Below are 22,464 nucleotides of genomic sequence, written 5' to 3' on the forward strand. Positions count from 1 at the left end.
GATCAGGAAATGGCAGCCCCCCACGCTACTAATAATACGGCCACTAATGATATGATATACTTAATTACCCTGCTAATAATCATCCTCCACGGTAATCTTGTTTAGTGAACTGCTACTAATTTTAAATGTAGTGCGTAGGAATTTGCGTGCTGGATGAGCGGAGATTCTTCTTTTGGGCTTGGTTGCTTGCCTTGAGGTGTGGGGAATTCCGAATCCCTTCACTTGTAGTTTGTTTGTTCTGCCGAATTCCTTCACTTGTGTTGATTGTTTAGCCTACTCCGTTTGGAATCTTACAAGTTTAAATCCATGTAAAGCCCATTGACATCGATCTGGCGATCTGCTCATCACAAGTAGTCGTAGGCTAATCAGATCAAAAACTCCAGCTTGTGGCAGGAGTGAAAATTGAAAAACAACTCCATCAGTTGCCACATTTGGAAGTGAAATGTTTTCTATGGGCTTATTTGGGCTGCAATATTTCAGGTTGCTTTGGGCTCAGTTTCACCGGCCTGCAATTTCTTCCACCCCCGCCACCGCCCCCGCCCCCACCGACCGGCGGAAAGTAGTAGGCCCAGCCTGTGCTTGCTGTATAGGCCGCGGAAAATCGGAAATGTCACGATCAAAATTAGGTAACAACAAGTTAACCTTCCCGATTGCATGTGCAGAATCTGAGTTCATGCATGTCCACTGCATTCTGTGTATAAATTGGCTCGTACTCCTTTCGTTCCAAATTGTAGATCCTTTTAACTTACTGGCTCGTACTCATTTCGTTCCAAATTATAGATCCTTTTAACTTTTTAATGTGCAGATGCTTAAAAAGATAAAATGACCTATAATTTAGAACGGAGGGAGCATGTGTTAGATGACCAACATCATAGCAACTTTTCTTATCTCCCGATGCACTCACGGCCGGGCCACGGGGCGCCTTGAAATAAACAAGCAGAGCAAGCTCGATTCTTCAATTTCCGAGAATCAGTGTAAAAAAAAAGATTGAGACTGCTTCAGAATATTTTGGCCAATTCAAAAGAGCTTCACGCCACAGCCACTCCGGGGCTTTCACTAGGATCCATCCATCTCTCTATCGACGACGCTGATTCCGGTTCCGCTTTGCCAATTCCGCTTCCTTTTTCAAACTCTATTGTTTTCGTATGGCAATCCCTAACCAAAGAGATAACAACTATATTCGTTTCGTAACATTATTTACAATGGGTTCCACTTTTTTTTTTGAAAAAGAAGGATTCCACTTGCTGATGGTTAAAAAAAAAAACCTAGCATGCATTCAACCCGTTTATACCGTGAGCTCCTCGACGGCAGTCTAGGTCCATGGATGCCCGGCAAGCTACATACCATTAGGGATCTTTTGTAACTCCAGGTACGCACGGCTTACCTTAGCATAATCACTGGATTTTGACAAAAAGAAAAAAAGAGAGAAAAAAAACGGAGGGAACATGAAAAGGAACGTAGTGGTTACAGTAAGACGTAATGTGCCAATCCCACTGTGAAAAAGGTTGCTCTTACTTTCTAGTATGTGTCGAGAGAGACTGCCATGCCGATAAGAGTACGTAGGATTCAGTTCAATCTGGTCTGGTCCGAACTTGTTAGCATGTTCGCTTCAGCTTATAAGCCGGCTGAAAAGCTGAAACGGCTGATTTATTGTGAGAGGAAAATACTGTTTGGTGGCTGATAAGCTAACTGAATAAGCTGAAGCGAACAGGCTAATGAGCTCCTGGAGGCTGGAAGCAGCCAAGAGCCATATGCGTGCGCGCCAACTTTAAATTATGTGTCGTCTACGCATTCCCTTCTCCGGGGCGGTGGTTCGTGGCTTCGTGCTGGGCCGCTGGCTGACGAGCTGTCGCAATCCGAACCAATGGAAGATGGACAGAGTGAAGGGTCTCTGGGCGACTGGGCGTAGTAGCTGGATGGCCCGAGCAGGGAGAAGTAGGACGAGACGCAACGGGCAGGCACATGCACGACAAGACCCGTCGACGAGACCCCCAGGGCGAAGTCGTTGGCTGGATATAGGCAGTGACGCGATCATACTAGTACACACGCGTGCTGAAATGGACTTGGTGCACAGTGCTTTTTCCCCTTTTCTTCGCAAGCGATGAGGAATCCTACTGTGCTGTGTGTGATATTCGTAGCATGCAGTTTCTGGCTTTTTCTCTGAAGAAAGAAACCATGGCAAGATGGCATTTGTATATCCGTCGCAGCACCCGGCGCTGGAGGACTGCCGGCCGGTACGAGGCGAGGCGCAGTCCGGCGATCGCCGGACTCTAGCTGTCGTGCATATGCCTGTTTCGTTCTTGTTCATAGGCGCCACTGTATCCTGCTCCTCTTTATTATGCTCGCCCTGTGTGGCTGTGTGGCCGGTGGCTACCATATTTTACACGTGCTCTTATTTAGCATACGCTTATTAAATCTCTTTCAATTCAGAATGCAAACCGGGTTAAAGTATTCGACAGAGTACCCCAAAAGCAGTTCTTTGTTTATCCATTCAAGTGTCTGCCTCTCCCAAGCAAGCGCCCAGCCTGTCCTGTATCCGTCTCCTCCTCTCTTTGTGTAGCTCGTGCCTGCTCTCCAAGGGGCAGCTCGTACTATACTTAGCTGACATCGACAGACGGGCGACCGAGCAGGAGTCCGATCGATATGGCCAAGCACGGGCACCCATCAGCTGACCACCCGCTGATGCGCAACCCCAACTCCTCTTCACCTCAAGGTAGATGTCTCGATCCATCGGATCATATAAGCATAGTTCAGGTCGATTCGCCTTTCTGTGTGATCTCACGCCGGTCGGGCTGGAACTGTACTGATTGCTCATGTCAATTTGTCTGTGTATATATTGATCATTCTCTATGTACCTCATCAACTGATTGACGTTGCGGGTAGTGTTCGTCGTGGGATCCTCGCTGCCGCCGCCGCCGCCGCCGCCGCCACCGTTGCAGACGAAGATGGCGAGCTTCTCCGGCGACTTCCTGACCAGGTAAATCGTCTCAATCCGATGATCGCAGTAGCAGGACCCTGCGTCTGCATGCCGCTGTTTATATATCTTTATTATCACATCAGTGTCGATCTTATTCTTCCTTGTTCGTGGCGGCGATGCAGCGGCGCCACCGCCAGCACCACGACTGCGGCGAAGACGAAGCCTCTGACGATGTTCTACAACGGCGGCGTCGCCGTGTTCCATCTCCCACAAGATAAGGTCCATGGACTGTATATCCGTCGATCTATGGTTCTTCTGTACAACTGAATCCGATCACTCTAGTTCAGCATGTATCATCAATCTTGCCTAGTTCTCGTTGCTCATGCCTTTTAGCGCGCGTGCCCTATGTGCCATGGCGGCAGGCGGAGGATCTCATGAAGATGGCGGCGGGTGAGAAGGGTGGGGACGGCCGCGCCGGTCCTCGCCGGGCAAACCACGGCGAGGAGTTGCTGGCCAAGTTGAGAAAAGGTATGTAATTTCTTGGTAAAATGATTTTTCTAGTATTACTCTTCAGTAGTCCGATCCTCTCTGTGTATCCGGCCGGGGCAAAAATGCAAGTTCAGTGTATCATATCCGGCCAAAATTGGTGATCGATTACATGCCTTATTTTTTGCACTATAAAGTTTACATGCCATGATGCCATTGCCATGCATGCAATGCTTTGGAAACTAGAATAGGGAAGGGAATAATGCCCTTTCTTGTTCCGTTGCACACGCAGAGATGCCTATTTCGAGCAAGAGATCTTTGCAGCGTTTCTTCCAGAAGCGCAAGGAGAGGTACGCATGCATCTCTCTCTCCCCCCTCCCTTTGTGTTTGTTTAGTTTTGCTTCACGAGTTTGTTTGAATTTTGAAACAAAAGAGTTTTGTTTGTTGCTTCTACTAATAGTGCAAGCAACGATAGATTATTAAAACCCTCGAATAGTAGTACTATATATAATTATATAGGCGGCGTGAAGCACGTTTGGATTGACGAAACACTACTCGTAGTTCTCTTGTTCTGTCCATATGTCGGTTCTCGGAATTGACGAACCGAGCTGTGCTAACTAAAGGTTGTTTATTCCATGGGCGCCCCCGTGACCCGGCCGCGAGCCAAGAAAAAGCTGTGGATGCTGTCGTCGTCCAACTGCGACCCGACTCTCTTCAATTCGTCACAAGAGAATTCCATTTTGACGTGAACTTGCCGTTTCCTTTCTCTCTCTTTTTTTTTTTTTGTTGTTGTCAATTATTCGTTGGTTTGTAGGTAGCTGGATAGGTTTGTCCTCTGCTAAAAGAAACACTAGCCAGGGTCAATTACTAACGCCACTTTAAAAAAAATACACCATATTTAAGGGTCATTTGGAAGGGCTTCTCCCAAAAGGTTTCACCGACGAAGTCAAAGAAACTGGTCTCATGTGGCAGAACCGTCCAAATTAAACTGGTTTAAGTGCGCTAACTATCCTCTTAATAGTTAACCCGGTCAATACGCACTTAAAACGGTGTAATCTCGTAGTCTGTCGGGTCAAGTCCGATTGAACCACTGAATATCTTGATCGAAACAATATGCAACAAGTCTCACACGAAGGTGAGTGCAGACGATACAACATGATATTTCAATTTACAAATATGGAGTACACAGATTTAATTTACAAACCGAGTTTGAAATACTTAAATAGATTACAAACCATAGATTACAAACCAGAGTTCTTAAATAAACACATCAGAAGACTAATACGATAAGTTCGAACAAAGATACATGATAACATGAGTAACCCGACAACATGTAATCCAAACACAAGACCATCTCAAAGTGAGGCCAGGACCCACTCAATCGACCACCCTTCTAGCAGAGGACGGTCATCCCAAGGTAGACTAGAACTCATCTCAAGAAAGGTTTCTTCGCTAGCACCTAAAAGTAATCAAGGATGAGTATACTAATACTTTGCAAGACTTACCCGACTATGGTATTATACTTAGCCGACTCCTAATATGCAAGGCTTTTGGTTGAGGGGTTTATTTTGCCAAAAAGCAACAAAGAGTGGATCCTTACTTTCAAGTTTTAGCATCCACTTTAAAGTTGAACTTAACCATTCTAAATGAGCAAGTTGTCAAAAACTTTTCAGTGTAGAAAAACATTTGATTAGACAATAGCTGCATCATCATTCACATTTCATTCCATTCCACTTCTTACTACGATATGACTCAGCGATCGAGGTTCTCTTAACCGAGAGCGGTGGCGAATCGATTCGATTTATAATATTGTAAGGTGGACCTAGACACACGATTTATGCATGCCCCGTCGAGCTGCATATGGCAAACGGTTCCCTTAAAGAGCGATAGCATTTGAGAACTCCTGCGACCCTCGAGTACTAATCACCACCGGTACCTCCCCAGATCAGAAGTGAGTTACTGACTAGCACACGAATAGAAAACAGGACCAACTCAATCTACTATCGTGCAATAAGGTACTAGATTTTACCGATTTCAACTACCTCTTACTTCTGGCATGTGGATAGTACAGTTCAAACTCAATCAAAGGGGCCAAAACGAATGGGCCTTAAGCAACACAGGCGGAGCGCAACCAACAACAATATCATCAATTTCATTTCTATCTCCACCTGATCTCCAACTTTTCTCATGTGCACCATTTACTTTAGATTTAAACCATAACTAGTAGAGGAACCTATATTTCGCGAGTGACAGACACACTCGACTTTGAAAGGATCTTGATGTCACCTAGGGGGGGAATAGGTATACCCTAAAATTATCGCAACTTAAAAATAAGTTTATCAGCGACTTCCGGTATTTCCAAAGATGTTTCCGGAAATTCCGTAACCTACGAAATTTTCAAAGAAATCTACGGAAATTTTCGAAGCTAGGAGAGTAAGCACTTTTGAAGCGGAATAAAACTCTCTCTACCAGAAATTGGAACCTCCGATTTTGGCTCGGGCAGAGAGAACCCCCAACACACATAGTGGCAAATGAGCTCGAGGTCCAACTAGACTTGGTGTAGAGGCTCAGTAGGTGTTTCTCATCAGGCTCACAAAGTTGCTGCACTTTACAAACACAAACACCCGAGTAGATCAACCAAATTCACAAGTTCAATAATGAATGAAAATGAGAGCAAATCAGCGAGGAGACACAATGATTTGTTTCACCGAAGTTCAGATTCACCACTATGAATCCTACATCTCCTTTGAGGAGCCCATTGGAATACGAGTCTACTCAACTTCCTTCCAATGTGTCGGGTCTAATTCAACCACTTTCCTCGTTTCCACTAGATGACCTTTTTTGCTTGCGGAGGCAAGATCGCAGCCTTCACAAACTTGCCGCTGCTCACCACACCTTTGGGAGCTAGCCGGCGACGCCTAGCCATCTAGGAGGCACACATCCAAGAATAACAAATGCTTCACTTGAAACTTAACAAGGCAAACGAGTAGGAGCTAGCCGGTGATGCCTAGCCGTCTAGGAGGTACACCTCCAAGAGTAACAATTGCTTCTCTTGAAACTTGACAAGGCAAACCAGTGCTCAAGGAACTGAGTGCTCTACTTATGCTCACGAATGGCTCCTCTCTGCTACCCAACTCACAAGATCTAATAAAGATCACACAACATCACAAAGAGGGGTTGTAGAGAGCTATTTTGGCTTTAGTTTAGTTTAGAACAAGCAGAAAATACATAAGCAACCTCAGAAGCAGCAGCAAGCAACTAGAGAGGGCATCGGGTATAAATACACGACCCCTAAAAAACTAGCCGTTAGTGTGTCAGACCAAAACCGGAACTACTGGTTTCCCAAAAACCAGAACCTCCGTTTTTTCAAACCAACTAGCCGTTAGTGACATGTGGCACCCATAGCCGTTAGTGACATGTGGCACCCAAAACTGAAACTTCTTGTTTATAAAATCGGAGCTTCCGATTTTTCCACTGTCTGACTCGACAGAGCGTGTACGTGTGGCTTTTGTGTCTCCCATCAACTCACATAGGAAACTTGAGCACTGAGACCTTTTCAAATGACCCTCTTGATAGTACAACATACATATACTTAAGATTAAAACATAAACACACTATTCCTTTACTCGAGTTTCATCATCATGAACCATGCCATACTTGATCAATATATCCACTTGAGAGCTACATCCATTTTTGTCTCTTTGGTTTGAGCACTTCAACCTTGAGTTAGTGACTTGGATCAATATTCAACACATATGAATGAAATCCAACTTTAGATCACAAGTCACCCTTTAGATGACTTGATAAATATTTGATGCATCCCATTGCTATACTCGGTAAAGCTTGACTTGATATCTCGAAATCCTCCAAGCACTAGCCACTTCACCCTAGCAAAGCTCATGGTCACCACTTGACCAAATTCCACTTAGTAATCGCTGCCACATTTGAGTCTAGCTTTGTTTTGACATCAAGAATGAAACCCACTTGAGATCATATCTTCTTTTGAATTGAATATTCCATTTGTTGCTAACAAACTTCTCATTTTATTTAGAGATCGAAGACTAACCCAATGCCACTATATCTCTATCTTCACCTTAATTTGCTTGTCATATATTACACATAAACACCATGGGATTATATAATATTCATTACTATGACATTCATCTTCAAATTAAGCAATCTTGCACTATGAGGCTATCAACCAAATCTCAACTCATCTTTAACACCATTGATTACTTTTCATGCTTAGATGAACAATGCCATATATCAAACTTGTTCTTTTCACCATATGAGCCATTTAATAGAATCTTTCCCCAAAAGATTATTCATCAATAATATTACACCTGCTCACATGCTTAGCAAGTTCATTAGACCTTTAATCTAGTTGTCATTCAACACACCAAAACCTACTAGGGGCCTAGATGCTCTTTCAGACTTTTACCGTTCTTAATTAAGCATAGTATTTCTATGGATCTACACATACTAGTATTTGAACTTGGGAGTCCTAGGGATCATGCAGCTAAGGTTTCATTCAACTCCTAGGAACTTAATGCATAATAGTAAAATATGTAAGTAAGATAATTGCATAGTTTTGGAATTAGTGATCATGCTCCGGTGCTTGCCTTCCATGGTAGCTTTGAGATCTCCTAAACTTTTGTTCAAGTCTTGTGACGCTTCAACTAGAGAGGCTTCACGCGACTCACTCTTGGACTCGGCAATCAATTCATACAATCCATCAGCTAGCAGGTTATCTACATGACAATGCATATGAATGAGTTGATTGAAAGGTGATGACACATGCACAACATCAAGTTTAAGGAGTGCAGCAACTCAATCGTACATGGTTTAAAGATCCAAGTAAAGCATAAAACATAATGCCATCTACACAAAGAAACATGGTTGGTGCAATAGAGTTAACTAGAGCTTTTCATGTGAAACACAACTACCAAGCTAAGTCAACAATATTTCAGTAACCTTGGGTTGCAGCATGGCATGAACATCAGGCTCTAACCAAGTGATTAACATGCCATGATGATGGCAAGATCTAAGTAAACACGTGTATGAATGGAACTATGGTGACAACATGCTAAAGACCATAAAGATTTTGGTAGCAACTTTTTCAGGGATGAATATACTACTAATGAAGAGCATAAAAATAATTTATGGGGTCACAATTTTAGCAGTAAGTATTTTTAATAAAATAAACTAGCTCACAACAAGAATAATTCTTCAGTAAGCATTCGTTCCTATATGAACATGAATCATTTACAGGAGCTCAGTCATCATACAAACACCTTGCTATAAAAATTGTAGCATGATTGGACTACCACAGAATTTAATAAAAATCAAACATGTTATAACTGTAGATATGAGGAATAAATTATAAATACAGTTTTATCCGACATTTAGTTCTACAAAATTCCTAGAATAGTTTTCAACACTAATAGATTATTGTGATTTTATCGGGATTTTAGGAGTACCGGAGCTATTTATTCTAAATTAAGAAGGTCAAACAACATGCATTTTAATCAGCAACAGAATCATATATTTCACATGAGCAAGTATTTTACTAGGTAGAAATGAGCATAATGAAACCGACAAAATTTAGTTTGCATTTTTATCATTTTTTCTATGATTTTATAAGGATTTCACAAGTTTCAGCCCCTTTCAACAAAACTAAGGACGAAAAAAGAAGAAGTACTTCTACAGTTACGCTCTTGAAAACAAACTTTACCATCAGCTCTACCCTTCCCTTTACAAAACCGCCCTTAGATCTAGCTCTTAGGCCCCTTGAAGATTTCGCACCTAGCACTTAAATCCTGCACTCTTACACAAAACTCCCCGAGCTTCTATTTCCTTCACACACAACACCCCGTCCCCTTCCTCCTCCTCAGGTCACCCGTGCGCGCGCACGGCCAGCGGCGGTGGCGCAACCACGCCGGCACGGAGATGGCTTTCCCCACCACATCGACTACCCGATAACCTTATTTTCACCCTAGCTCACCTTCTCCCCTACTTATTGCCTCGAAAACCTAGCCCTAAGGCTACCTATGATGAGCGGCGGCGGCACTCCGGCGGTGAGCGCGAAATCGAGCGTGGCAACTAGCCTAACTCCAAGAAATAGCAAGAGCATCATGACCATGGGCTCACCAAAGCTTGTTTTGTGTAGTTTTTTGGAGAAGAGAGGAGCGGGATGATGGGATTCGACGGTGAGGTGTGCCGGCAGCAATGGCGGCCACTGGAGCTTCAATCCCCAGCGCCTGGAGCTTCAATCCCTAGCGCCTGGGACCATGGAGCAGGGCAAGGAGAGGTGGAGGAGGTATCCGAGCAGGTAAGGCAGGTGTGGGCGGTGGTGATTTGAGAATGGTGGGGTGGAGCTCGGAGATTTTTGCCGGCGGATAGAGCTTGCTCTATTCGAGTTTTCTTGGGCTGGAGGAAGAAGAAGACTGAGACAGGGAGAAAAAGAGCCGGCTGGTTTGGAGAGGATAAGGCCGGGCGAGCGACGGTTGGACGTGTCGAGTAATGTCGGGAGGACGGCGAGCATTGGAGCAAGGACGATGCGAGGACGGCGCAGCAGTGGTGAGCGCGGTGCTGGCACGGACGTCAGCGGTATGGCGCAGCGGAGCAAGTGGGCAGGGGCGTCGCATCGGCTTGACCGACCCGCAGGGCCGTGCAGCGATGGCCACGGAAGCCGACGCGTGGCGACGGCACCGCTCGCCGGCGACGCGATGGCCGACGCGCGTCGTGCACAGGCAGGGGCAGTTGTGGTGCTCATGACCAAGGACAGTGCAAGTCAACGACTTAAGCACGACTATTGCTCTAACTTTTGCATCCACTGTGTCTGGAATTTCAGTGTTTGACCATTTGAATACTTAAACATAGTTTTCATGCTCCAATATCATACTCCTTTGGGAGTATAAAGAAATAACTCAAAGTTTTATATTGGACCAAGTTAAGCGTTTAGGTAAAATTAATTTAATCATCACCAAACAAAGCTACTTTTAGAACTTCCAACACTTAGGATTTTCTTAACATTTCATGGGTTTAAGCAAATTTAAACGGGAAAATTGTGTTTATTTCTTGTTGAAAACGTATTCATGGATCAGAAATGATTCATTTGTCATTATGAACAATGTTTGGCATAATTATCATATTTTTCATATTTATGCTTTTCATTAATATTTAAAAGTAAATCTAGCCTAAACTCTTCTAAGAATGTATTTTCAAAAGAGAACTAGCATCTTAAGTGCTCAAGTGCTAACAACAAATTTTAAATGCATTTTTGCATGCATGATTAATGTTACTACCATGTTAATTGCTAAGTGAGTGTCATTAACACTAGGGGTGTTACACCTCACCCGATTTCTAATTTATTTTAGCCCCGACTTACAAAATAGTTTCACACTATAGTGCGAGGTGAAGTTGAAGCCGAAATAAACCCTGCCAAACAGGACGTTAGATAGATGTGCATATCTAGATTTTGAAAATCTAGTTCAATTAATCAAGCTACGTATTGAAAAAAAATAGTTCGATTAAAGAGGATCGGTGGTGACTAAGGATTGGACTAAGAATAGAGTTTAAACTATTCTTTTAAAGGAACTAAATATTGAAAAGCTAAATTTTGAAGGAGCCATTTTAAAAAATTACAACTAAGAATTGAACTAAAGAGGGAAAGTCTCGGCTACTATATATACGGTGACGCCATTAGATAGAGTTTAGCACTAATAACTGAACTAAAGAGGAGGGTACATATTTTGACCTCAATGCATTGAGGGCATTCTACTGAATATAGTGGTCAAAATAGGACCAGTCTGGACTTTACCTTTTTTCAATAGAATCGGCATCTCTTGTATCTGTTTTTTTTTTCTAAAGGATGAGTTAACGTTAAAGTTCATTTACAAAGGTTAATTTATTTTCCTACGCAGGCTGTACAGGCCCTGATCAATGGCAGATGGATGATTGATGGAGCAGCTAGTTTGCACTATCAGGGTCCCGACGAAGAAGAATTGAAGATGGGCGTTTTGTTACGACTTCGTCAGTAAAATGATGTTCCATCTTGTTGGTCTTGTATATACCAGCAGAGTAACCATTTGTTCATCCGTTTCATGTTTCCGCAAAACAAAAATGTTAATCCGTTTTATGGACTGAATGTTAATCCGTCTGGAACTGGGATCATCGGTGTTGCCGTGGATAGTGGTTACGCAAACTGCCCCAAGGAGATTCTGCTGCACAGTACTGTTGTAGTCGTGTACCTTCTCTCGTGTTGGGCCTTGTAGTGTGAGTTCTTCGATCTTGGGCCTTTGCGGCACGGAGGCCCAACCGGCCGTTTGCTCTCGTTTCTGGTCCTGGCTGGTCTGCTGGCTGGATCCACCCACCCTAGCTTTGTTGTTTCTTGGGCGGCAGTTGCCAGCGCAGGTACACGGCGGCGCGGGGAGGCATGTGGCCGCCAACTCACTAAGCTCGCCGGATCGGAGGTTCCGCTTCCGATGGCAACCAGCAACATCCCTCGAACATACCTGCAGGAAGACAAGGCACTTGAAGTTCAAAGCCTAAAACGCGGATTCCAGAACTGGCAGATCTGAGAAAAGCTAACAACTACACGCCAGTAACTGCCAACTCGCCGGCGCCCTATGGCCAGCTAAACGCCACGGCTTGGATCTTGCTGCCATTCCATGCAAGAAATCCGGCTACTTTAGCATACAATTACACATGATAGTGGAGTGGTTACATTACCAAGCTACTATGTGTGTATGGGTGGTTACAATTTAGAAGAAGATTTTAACGTAGGAAAAAAAAAGTCTAACGACGAGGGATCTATATGTATTGTATTGTGACGTTTCAAGTCGGTCCGTGGCGGCGTGAAGTTTACGGTAGCGATTGGTTGCCTGGCTAGAATCTGGAGCCAGGCTAATCCAAACTTGTCTAATGCAGTGCAATCTATTTGTGTTTGGTTGCTTGCTCAGTCTAAGCCTGACTAGTCTAAGATTATGTTTGGTTGGCTGTCCAATTTATTAAGATGATCCTATACAAGCCATAGGTGAAGTTACCATCATATTTCCCCTTCTCTTCTCCACCACCTCCGGCCAACCCTTCACTCCCCCGCATGCTCCTCTCTCTCCTAATGCCTCCGCCTCCTACTCTGGTCCCCTCGCCGCAGGTACCTACGAAGTAGTACGGCCACTCCCTCCTCTCCTCATGCTGTAAGGTGAAAGATGATGAGCTTAATCGAGATCGTTGACTTCCAAATCAAGCTCAACACCATCCAATTTCAGCTAGTGAACTTCTAAATTGCGGTCACCACACTCCAATTCGAGCTCCTCCGTGGTAAGAATAGCAAACAACAAGGAGCGAAGGAGTACTACGGGACCGCGGCGAGCTCACGGAGTCACGGCAGCGGGTCTACTTGTGCGGCAGGCAAGGCGCGAGAACATCCAGATCCATGACAAGCAGCCGCCGTGGCACCCGCGCGCGAACACCAAGGTGACGTCCAAGAAGCCGGGCTAACACGTTGCCACCAGTGCCATCAATACGGGAGGGGCAGAGTCCGCCGTGCTTAGATCCGGTGCGAATCAAGGTTCGGCCGATCGCACGGGACGGGGAGGGTCGGCCGCGGTGGGCTCGGCGTGAAGGTAGCGACGCGGGACGGTGAAGGAAGGCGCGACACGAGATGGCGGAGGAGGTACCCGACGCAGGAGGTGAGCAGATACGCAAGTTCGAGCTAGACGAAGCCCACCTCCGTGGATGCGACTTCCTCTCTTATTTTCAGCTAGCCAGGCTAGGAGAGCCATGGTGTATAAGTTAGATCTGAGCTCATGCACCCAACCAATCGTACCTAAAATGCTAAAATGCATAAGTTAAGTGAAGCCGGGTGGAAGCTCACTACCACCTGGCGTGACCATACAGCGACACCCCACCGCACCGCGAGCCACTCCGCACGCGCACCAACCCTCTCGGCCTCTCCGCTCCCCTCCCCACGGCCTCCACCCCCCCGACTCCTCCGCGGTCCAGTGCTCCAGTCACCTCCGCTTCTCGCTCCCCGTCTCGTCGCTTTCCCCTCTCCCCCGCCCGGGCGCCGCGGCCGCCCGACCAGGCCTCGGAGGCCCCTTCCGATCCCACTTCCGCCGCCGACGTCGGAGCCGGCGGGCCGTAGGAGAGGTGCGCCCCTTCCTCCTTTCATCAGTCGCTCTCAGTTGGTGCTCGGTCCCTGAACCCAGCAGTCTGTCGGCGCTACTCAGCTCTTCCCTTACCCTCGCTCCGGTGCTCCCCTCCGACTCCGAGCGCGCTTCTAGGGTGCCCGCGTGCCGGCGCGATTCGGTGCGTCGCTTCTTATACGCTTATTTAGGAGATGCAGATCGGCCGCTGGTACAATTGTATGTGTGTTCGGACTTCGGAGATGCCAATGCTCTGAGCAAGCGCCTCGCTCTACTCCTAGTACTTAGTTCCCTTGATAGGTGCAAGGATCTAGCAGCGTTACCTAGGATGCTTTAGCCGGCCTAGTGCTGCGCGGGCACATCACTTGTATGTATTTCCAGGGCAATGGTTTCATTCTTTGGATTACCTCGAATATGCATACTTTTTTTAAGAAATCAAGTGTGGCATTTCGGGTTACAGTTGTGATCCCTATGCATCAAACCGTCAATGCAAGTATAATGCGTCTATGAACTGATGTAATACCTGGAACATACACAATGGAAGAATCTATCTTGCAGCTAGAAAGGCGTATACAAAAAAACAGGGCGTATGAACTTGGGCTTAAGACATTTTTTGCAGTTTTACTCTTCTGCCTGGTTACACACATGTTTGATCTTTTTTTTTCCTCAATGCAGTAACCTAAAGATCACACCTTTCGTTGTTTGGTTGCAGCTTGGAGAATGCTTTACTGCTATCGTTGATGGTAGACTTGGTTTTCCACGACCACCTGGAAATTTTGTTCGAGCTCCGTAGCTAGTAGCAACCATTTTTTTTTGTCCAGGGGGACTACTGGACAACTTTCTGAGGTATTTTTTTTTATCTCATACCTTATTTTATTTCCTTTTATTTGTCTGCATATGATAATGTTGTGGATGTGGGAGTTTCAGAACTAGTCCTATTTACGTCTGCTTACTCGGATTCTGATACTTCTAAACTGTGCAGTTTCCAGTGAATTATGGGTGGATTCTGCTGTTGCTTCAGTACTGAAGATTTTGAGGAATATGTCCATCCAAGCAACCCTATCTATAGGCAATGCATATCCTTGAGGCATTTTTTCCACAACATTTTTGGCGGGGTAATATGCATAACCGATTCTTTGTATTTTATAGGCTCTAGTCAAATATCACATAGTGTCACCGCTTACATTTACATGCGGGTTTGCTACTTATGTTGTCTATAGAACTGATGATATGCTAGGATTTTGTTCTCACAATCGATAATAGCGTGTTGATATGATCCAGTTCTTTGACTATGCTTGCGAAGAGTTAGATATTAACCTATAATTTTCAACAGTCACGTCCGCTTTTCTTGTTTCTGTCAAGGGGTCATGTACGCTGGCCATGGCCTGGATGCATTAGCTTTATTGATCACATGATGTTCAAAGCTAACCTATATTGCATTTTCTCAAGTATATTAGATAGCCCATATATTAGATGGCACCGTTGATGGATATTGGGTAAAAAGGATACAAAATTGTAGTGAACATGCAATAACTTTCTGAAGATGACTAAAACTAGCTGAAAAGGTGAAACATGGTCAAGGTAGAGGTTGAGGAACATATACGCTTGGCTAGATAGATACATCGTATACTTGTTAGTTATGTTGTAGATAAATCATATACTTGTAATGAAGCAAGTCCATCTAGTTACATTTTTGCCAGTCAATTACCAGAGTTTGATCTGTCCATTATCATATCTTTGGACTATTACTTGTTATAACTGTAGCATTTCTATTTCCTTGTTCTATGTAGTATACTGCAACATTCCAGAGGCTTGAGTCTAGGCCGAGCAACCCAGCCCAAGGGGCTGCTCCATTGGGATCCACTAATCCAAGTGCCAGCCTAAATGACAATTCACTGGATGAAACTTATCGCCTTGTTTCTAGACCACCCCCATATGATACTGATCCTAGATATGCCCGTGTTCAAAGAGAAGGCTTGGTATCAAGGCGTGAGAAGTCCATAAATCTCGCACAGGAAGAGTCACTAGCCCTTAGACGCAACGCAAGCAGCTCAGGTATTGAGCATTTAGCTGCTCAGAAGAAACGGAGCAGCACTGAAAATGAGGGTGAATATAAGGTCCATCGTTCTGAATCAACCAAGAGTTTGTCTGCAAAAGCTTATAACAGCAGCTATGCAGCTGTCGGTTCAGAAGATGAGGATGTCTGCCCTACTTGTCTGGAAGGTTTGTATTCATATAGCTTTGTGTAAATACATAACAGTTTATCTTGGTGTCTGAACATATTTTCCACCGATTCATTACGATAATTCCCTGTGCAGAATATACCCCGGACAATCCGAAAATTATAACAAAATGTTGTCACCATTTTCATCTTGGTTGTATTTATGAATGGATGGAGAGAAGTGATACATGTCCAATGTGTGGAAAGGTATGATACTGATAGTTCGGCATTTATAGTTTTCAAATCTCAATCGAAGATCATAATTGCTAATCACTCATCATCAGTTTCTAAGGAGGAGTAATTTTATGATACCGAGCTGACAATTTATCCCTCAATCTGATAACACTGCAGGAAATGGAGTTTTGCGAGAGCCCATGATAGACATTTGTTTTACATGATCTCACATCAGAGGAAGGGAAATGGTCTACAGTATGGAATGCTGGGGAATTGTAAATAATAGTAATGAGCCGTCCAAATAGATCTCTTTCGCGAGATCAGTTTCTTACATGTACTGAAATGATGATCTATATCTTACTAAAATTCGTGCTGGAATTTGCTTGCCCAATCTTTGGTTATATTTTCAAATGGTAGTTCAAGAATGGAAGCACAGATTAACCTGATCTTAATAGTGATTGCCTGGTGGGTTCTGTAGCCTATCTGATGGTGCCTCCTACTGAAGTGCGTAAAATGCTCAGCTCATCTTGCTGCAAAGCATTCGATGGTTGCCTAAAGCGTCTTTCCTAAAGACAATTGGTCGCAGAATATAATCGCAAGCCATGAACTTAAGTGTTTCGCAATGGCAATTTGCAAGAGTAGCAGCCATCAGGCCTTCAGGCACCGTTTTTAGCCCTTTTTTTAATCTAAATCTTAATAAAAACACCCATAAAGCTAGATTTTAAGAAGATTCAAGAGGGCAGCTGTCACGAGGAGATTAGTGTGACCCTAAATTATCACAAGCAGTTTGGCACGACTCACCTCTTGAGTCTTGTCAAGTTGATCAGCATAAATAATAGTTTTGCATGTACTATTATTGAAATTTTATTAGGTTAAAAATGGATAAAATTTAAAATTATTCACTGCCTCATCAGAGATTCAAGAATCGCAGTGTCATGGGTAAAACAAAATGTATCTTAGACAAACATTATATAAAACAAACATGATATATCCAGACAAATAATCTGCTCAAAAATTATTTATCGAATAGCGCATAGCAGTTACAAGCCATGAACATTGGTTACACAATGACAGCCAGGCAAGCCTAGAATACAAAGCCGATTCAGAAAATTGAGCGCAACCGTACACTCACAAAACTAAGAGGAGAACCAGCAAGCTAGCATTTTATTTTGTAATCGTTCACCGGCGGGTACCAATTCATTTCAGTTTTACACACTTGCCGTCTTGAGGCTATTGCCCTTCTCCTGCAGGCTCACAAGTAGGCTGTCAAAGCTCTTTTTGAACGAGTCTACGCCTTCCAGCTCAAGCTGCTTCCCGACCTCATCCCAGTCGATGCCAAGCTTCTCCAGGGCACTGTACACACCTTCCGCCTCAGACACATTCGCATCAACTGTCCTAGAAACAGTGCCATGGTCAATGAATGCCTGCAGCGCTTGGTCGGGCATTGTGTTGACCTGAAAGCAGAAGGGAATAGCTCATGTTTAGCATCACTCTAAGGCCACACTTTGCATGATGATAGAAAGAGAACCTATCTACGATTCAAACAAATTCGATCTAGGATGCTCATCGTGCAAACACACCGTGTCGGGTCCAATCAGACTGTCCACATAAAGGGTGTCAGGATAAGCAGGGTTCTTGACGCCAGTGGATGCCCACAACAACCTCTGTTTCTTGGCACCTTTCTTGGCCAAAGCCTCCCATCTTGGTCCAGAGAATTTCTTCTGGTAGAGCTGATTTGCTAGTTTCGCCTGTGCTACAGCAGCCTGGCAGAAAATAGGGAAGTCATATTACAGAAATTCATGGACAATTTAGTAAGTCCTAATATTAAGAGGCAGGCAACTTTTATTTTATTTACCTTTCCTCTAAGGGCAAGCGCCTCAGGTGTTCCAATCTTCTCTAGCATTTTGTCAATAAGGCTGTCAACTCGGCTGACAAAGAAGGATGCAACACTGGTAACTCGAGATAAGTCACTCAAACCAGAAGCCTCTAGCCCATCAAGGTAAGCATCAATCACGGCCTCATATCTTGCAATAGAGAAAATAAGCTGCAGTGACAGCAATGAACATGTCATCAATAAGCTTATGAAAGCAGTTCTGCAAGACGTAGTTTTACCACAACAATACCATAAGAAGGCAATGTCAAGACAACTCGATACTTACTGTGACATTGACGCTAATGCCATTAGAGATGACTTCCCGGATAGAAGGAACACATTCCGCGGTAGCAGGGATCTTTATGTAGACATTGGGGCGGTTGACCACTTTGTGCAACCACTTTGCGGCCTCAACTGTTCCCTGAGTGTCATTTGCCAACCTAGGAGACACTTCCACAGAGACATACCCATCAGCTCCATCTGTCTCGTTGTAGATAGGCTCAAAAAGTTTACATGCGTCTTGTATGTCCTTTATAACGAGTTCCCAGTAAGCACTCTCTGCATCCTTTCCAGCTGAAATGAGCTGCTTGAACTGATCATCATATGCGCTTGATGACGAAATGGCTTTCTGGAAAATCTGCATCGTGTCGAGACAGGGTTAGGAGTGAAGATGCAAATATGCAAGTGATCATACAATATGCACCAAAAAAAGGTGGAAATGGAGTATTACCGTAGGGTTGCTGGTGACTCCACGAACACCACTGGCGATAAAGGGCAGCAAGTCGGTGACAGGCCGGCAGAGGTTGTCGTACCATGGGGACAGGCCCTGGAGCTCATAGAGATCATGAAGTGAGGTCCTCTTGGTCGGAGCACCATTCCCTTCCTTGGCAGAAGCCATCGCACTGAAAATTGCATTTCACCAAGTAAGGTCATGTTCACAAGCTAGTTGAATTGCAAAAATGATGATGATGATATGTGTGATGAATTGTTCTAAGTTCATATGAGAAGACCACAATACAATCAATTCAGGGAGCTCATAAAGCTTATATCACTGCTAGTAGGTAGTAAATATGCATCCAAGTGACATAGTAGACCTATATATCTTTTTTTTTAGAGTTCCAGGGCAACCACCCCAGGAACTCTATCAAGAGACCCATATATATATATATATATATATATATATATATATATATATATATATATATATATATATATATATATATATATATATATATATATATATATATATATATATATATTCTTTTCTGAAAAGAAAATATCTATCAGTTTCATACTACCACTCTCTACCACATACCCAAAAGGCATTTCTGTTGAAGGCAGAAAGAGGTATGAAAACTAAAATTCTTTTGACGCTAATAGAAAGCGTTGCTACTTTTTGGCTGGCGTGTGGCTGCTATCAAGAGGTCTACAGAAGCAGCAAGTCAGCGACTCAGGTGTGCAGCCGTGATGCAGCATGCAACCAGCTCCCGGCACGGCACCTAAATAGGAGCGCTTGGCCACCCCCAACTCCACACGGATTCTGCACCAGCCCGGCGACTCGAGAAGCTGGTATGCCAGAAGCCTCTCCACCGTCCATTTCCCGATCGAACGGCCGCAGAAACGGACAGGCTTCAGAACCGGATCCGAGCGTCTCTATCGCCACATCTGGCGGCGTGGCGGGCTACGCCACGCATCGACGCGGCGGAGCATCAACCCGCGACCCAACCTTCGATGCTACCGATCTCCCATCCAAAGCACGCAGAGACGAACAGCTCGAATCTAATCAAACCTCGCCAATATCAATCACCCACCCAAGCACGCACGCGGATGCAAAGGCTACTTCAATCAAACCGCAAATCTAATCTCACTGATGCGGCACGGGCGAGGAAGAGGAGAGGGGAAGGAAGGTGGCGTTACGCACATGATGGGGCTCCTGGCGCGGCCGGCGATGGAGACGCGGAACCGGCGGGCGGAGGGGGCAAACCCGAGGGCGGCTGGGCGGAGGGACGCCGGGGGGAGCAGCGCCGCCGCCGGCCGGGGCGCCGCCAGCTTGGACACCGTGCCGCTCATCGCCGCCGGGGTTGGTGAGAACTGCAAGGAAGGGAAGTGGGGATGGATGGGTGGGGTTGGTCGCTCACGGGGGTTGTTGCGAGGTTTTGGAGCTGAGATTGAGACGAGGTCCTCTATTGCTCGTCAGCATCAATTTAAGTAGGCGCATTATCTGTTTTCGCCTGCCGTTTTTGCGCTTAGACCCCTTGATATTTGTGTATTCGTTCTTTACTACGTTCACATATTGTTCTTTTTCCAAACATGAAAAATCAACATGATGCCTATTTAGAACGCACACATTTTTCACATGAATATTTTTAGGAAAAGTAGTACCATTGTACCAATAGAAAAAAACCATTGGGGGGTCCTTGCTAATCGTTATTGTGCATCTTATATTCTTCATCCCCCTTTAAAATGCTCAGCTTAGCATTTTCTATATCCATTTGTACATTTTTTACGAACTTGAATGCACAGCTCATCCCAGGCGCAACAATGTAAGAAAGATTAATATTTGATGTGTTCTATAAAATGCAACCAATGTAAATGCACTTACACAGCTGTCAAGTCGTCTTCGACACCCTTGAAAACGACATCAGGTTGGAGGTAGCTCCTCTTTGACAATGATAGGAGGAAATGGCGAAATAGTTGAGCTAGATCCACCTGGTAAAGGTCAGATGTGTCTTTTGCTTTGAAAGGGAAAAAAAAAAGCGGAGAGTGTGAACCAAATGAGAAGAGGAATCGGTTGGTCATTGGTCGTGTTTTTGATACATGGGTTGTTGAAGATATTTTTGCCATTTCACATCGGCCAAAGTATCCAGAAAACAGAAATGAAAGGAAGGCACGATGCATGCCGGTCCCTAGGTTTCCTCGTATTGACGCGCCGGGTTGTGCCGTCGCAATGACGGAAGAAAAGCGCCCCTTGGACCGTGGAAAAGTCCAAACGATCCTGGCTGCTACGCATGCTTAGCAGTCAGCCCCCAGCGATGAACGCAGGGCGTCAGCTGGCTGGTGGGACGTCGGAGGCGGCTACCAGACTTGCTACGATGCTACCCTAAACCTAAGTTTATAAGTCGTCTAGTTCTCTTCCTCTTTTATTTTTTCTTTTATTTTCTGTTTTGAATTTTAGAAATCGTTTTCAGTGCGTTCCGGCAGCTGCTAGCCTCTGCTACGATCCTCCTCTAAACTCTAAGTTCACAAGTCGTCAAGTTCTCTTCCTCTTTTATTTTTTCTTTTATTTTCTATTTTGGTTTTCAGAAATCGTTTTCAGGGCGTTCTGGCGGCTGCTAGCCTCTGCTACGATTCTACCCTAAACCCTAAGTTCACAAGTCGTCAAGTTCTCTTCCTCTTTTATTTTTTGTTTTAGTTTTCAGAAATCGTTTTCAGGCGTTCCGGCGGCTGCTAGCCTCTGCTACGATCCTACCCTAAACCCTAAGTTCACAAGTCGTCAAGTTCTCCTCCTCTTTTATTTTTTCTTTTATTTTCTGTTTTGGTTTTCAGAAATCGTTTTCAGGACGTTCCGACGGCTGCTAGCCTCTGCTACGATCCTACCCTAAACCCTAAGTTCACAAGTCGTCAAGTTCTCTTCCTCTTTTATTTTTTCTTTTATTTTCTGTTTTGCTTTTCAGAAAGCGTTTTCAGTGCGTTAACGCGAAATGCAGATGATGGAATTTGAAGAGGAGAAACCCTGGCAGAGGTGCAGAAACAGAAACTAGTAAATGGACGGACTCAAACTCTCGTCCACCTGAGCGCAGGCGGGGACAGACCCTTCGCTGTGCTTGAGCTGTGAAGCAGGGCAAGCTCCATCCATGGGGCGTGGTGAGTGAAACTTGACCCATCCCAAGGGCCAACTTGCCCTTTGGCCGCTCTGCAGTGGCCGTGCTTCTCGTGCTCCTGACCCGGGGCGCGCAAGCTGCGGCGACCTGCCTCCGATCGGGCTCTTCAGAGTCCTACTCCATCTCCTCCTCTCCAAATCTGAACAGTTGCCGGCAGCGGCGTTTGCCGGTGCCCCAACTGGCAACTGAAAGAACATCCAGGTCTTCAGCTGTTCAGAGTTTGTCCGGTCTTTCCCTTTTTCTCCTTTGCTTGCAAAGATCCTCCTTTTTCCTCTGTTGCAGAGCTGCTCTTCGGATTGACCAACTTCTAGTTCTACCCCACACAATCATCCTCTGAACCTGAAACTGCTTTTCAGGTGCACCGGAATTCAGAGCGCAGGAGCAACTGAAACTGTCAGATGGACAGATGAGTTCAAAGGGGAGAGGGAAAAAAAACGTCAAGCAAAGCAGAACAGGTTAGAGGTGTTTGGATCCTTGAGCTAAAGTTTAATCCGTGTCACATCGAATCTTCGGAGGCTAATTAGGAGAACTAAATATGAGTTAATTATAAAACTAATTACACAGATGGAGACTAATTCACGAGACGAATCTATTAAGCCTAATTAATCCATCATTAGCAAATGGTTACTGTAGCAGCACATTGTCAAATCATGACTAATTAGGCTTAAAAGATTCATCTCGCGAATTAACCTCCATATGTGCAATGAGTTTTGTAATTAGTCTATGTTTAATACTTCTAATTAATATCTAAACATTCGATG

General features: G+C 44.7%; 3 protein-coding genes across 4 annotated transcripts; 2 read left to right on the plus strand and 1 right to left on the minus strand.

Moving 5' to 3' along the window:
* Positions 1 to 2,162: 2,162 nt before the first annotated feature.
* On the plus strand, positions 2,163 to 11,654 carry LOC117857176 (protein TIFY 9). Its single transcript, XM_034739689.2, has 6 exons — positions 2,163 to 2,713; positions 2,884 to 2,977; positions 3,100 to 3,196; positions 3,340 to 3,445; positions 3,696 to 3,753; positions 11,329 to 11,654. The coding sequence occupies exons 1-6, from the start codon at positions 2,644 to 2,646 to the stop codon at positions 11,342 to 11,344; spliced, it is 441 nt and encodes a 146-aa protein (XP_034595580.1). The 5' UTR covers positions 2,163 to 2,643; the 3' UTR covers positions 11,345 to 11,654.
* A 1,668-nt stretch (positions 11,655 to 13,322) lies between these two features.
* Positions 13,323 to 16,340, plus strand: LOC117857289 (E3 ubiquitin-protein ligase At3g02290). 2 transcript variants are annotated; one of them, XM_034739877.2, is made up of 6 exons: positions 13,323 to 13,558; positions 14,267 to 14,400; positions 14,537 to 14,669; positions 15,345 to 15,777; positions 15,873 to 15,982; positions 16,127 to 16,340. In XM_034739877.2, exons 3-6 carry the CDS (start codon positions 14,550 to 14,552, stop codon positions 16,151 to 16,153), a joined length of 690 nt encoding a protein of 229 aa, XP_034595768.1. In that variant the 5' UTR covers positions 13,323 to 13,558; positions 14,267 to 14,400; positions 14,537 to 14,549; the 3' UTR covers positions 16,154 to 16,340. The 2 variants fall into 2 exon arrangements, with proteins under 2 accessions (XP_034595768.1, XP_034595769.1); XM_034739878.2 differs by lacking the exon at positions 13,323 to 13,558 and adding an exon at positions 13,603 to 13,717.
* Positions 16,341 to 16,937: 597 nt separating this feature from the next.
* On the minus strand, positions 16,938 to 19,987 carry LOC117857288 (uncharacterized). The gene is made up of 6 exons (XM_034739874.2): positions 19,744 to 19,987; positions 18,553 to 18,724; positions 18,109 to 18,459; positions 17,805 to 17,993; positions 17,530 to 17,712; positions 16,938 to 17,403 (listed from the first exon to the last, which is right to left on the minus strand). The coding sequence occupies exons 1-6, from the start codon at positions 19,890 to 19,892 to the stop codon at positions 17,158 to 17,160; spliced, it is 1,290 nt and encodes a 429-aa protein (XP_034595765.1). The 5' UTR covers positions 19,893 to 19,987; the 3' UTR covers positions 16,938 to 17,157.
* Between the last annotated feature and the right edge of the window lie 2,477 nt (positions 19,988 to 22,464).

The sequence above is a fragment of the Setaria viridis genome, chromosome 5 (genome assembly GCF_005286985.2).
Source record: "Setaria viridis chromosome 5, Setaria_viridis_v4.0, whole genome shotgun sequence".
NCBI classification, from domain to species: domain Eukaryota; kingdom Viridiplantae; phylum Streptophyta; class Magnoliopsida; order Poales; family Poaceae; genus Setaria; species Setaria viridis.

Coding starts and splice junctions, on each gene's coding strand:
- LOC117857176 (XM_034739689.2), top strand. CDS start 2,644: ATGGCCAAGCACGGGCACCCATCAGCTGACCACCCGCTGATGCGCAAC. Junction 3,197..3,339: donor TCCATCTCCCACAAGATAAG/GTCCATGGACTG, acceptor CCATGGCGGCAG/GCGGAGGATCTCATGAAGAT. Junction 3,446..3,695: donor GCTGGCCAAGTTGAGAAAAG/GTATGTAATTTC, acceptor TTGCACACGCAG/AGATGCCTATTTCGAGCAAG.
- LOC117857288 (XM_034739874.2), bottom strand. CDS start 19,892: ATGAGCGGCACGGTGTCCAAGCTGGCGGCGCCCCGGCCGGCGGCGGCG. Junction 18,725..19,743: donor CGCGCCAGGAGCCCCATCAT/GTGCGTAACGCC, acceptor TGCAATTTTCAG/TGCGATGGCTTCTGCCAAGG. Junction 17,994..18,108: donor GCATTAGCGTCAATGTCACA/GTAAGTATCGAG, acceptor CTGTCACTGCAG/CTTATTTTCTCTATTGCAAG.
- LOC117857289 (XM_034739877.2), top strand. CDS start 14,550: ATGGGTGGATTCTGCTGTTGCTTCAGTACTGAAGATTTTGAGGAATAT. Junction 14,670..15,344: donor TCCACAACATTTTTGGCGGG/GTAATATGCATA, acceptor TGTTCTATGTAG/TATACTGCAACATTCCAGAG. Junction 15,983..16,126: donor CATGTCCAATGTGTGGAAAG/GTATGATACTGA, acceptor ATAACACTGCAG/GAAATGGAGTTTTGCGAGAG.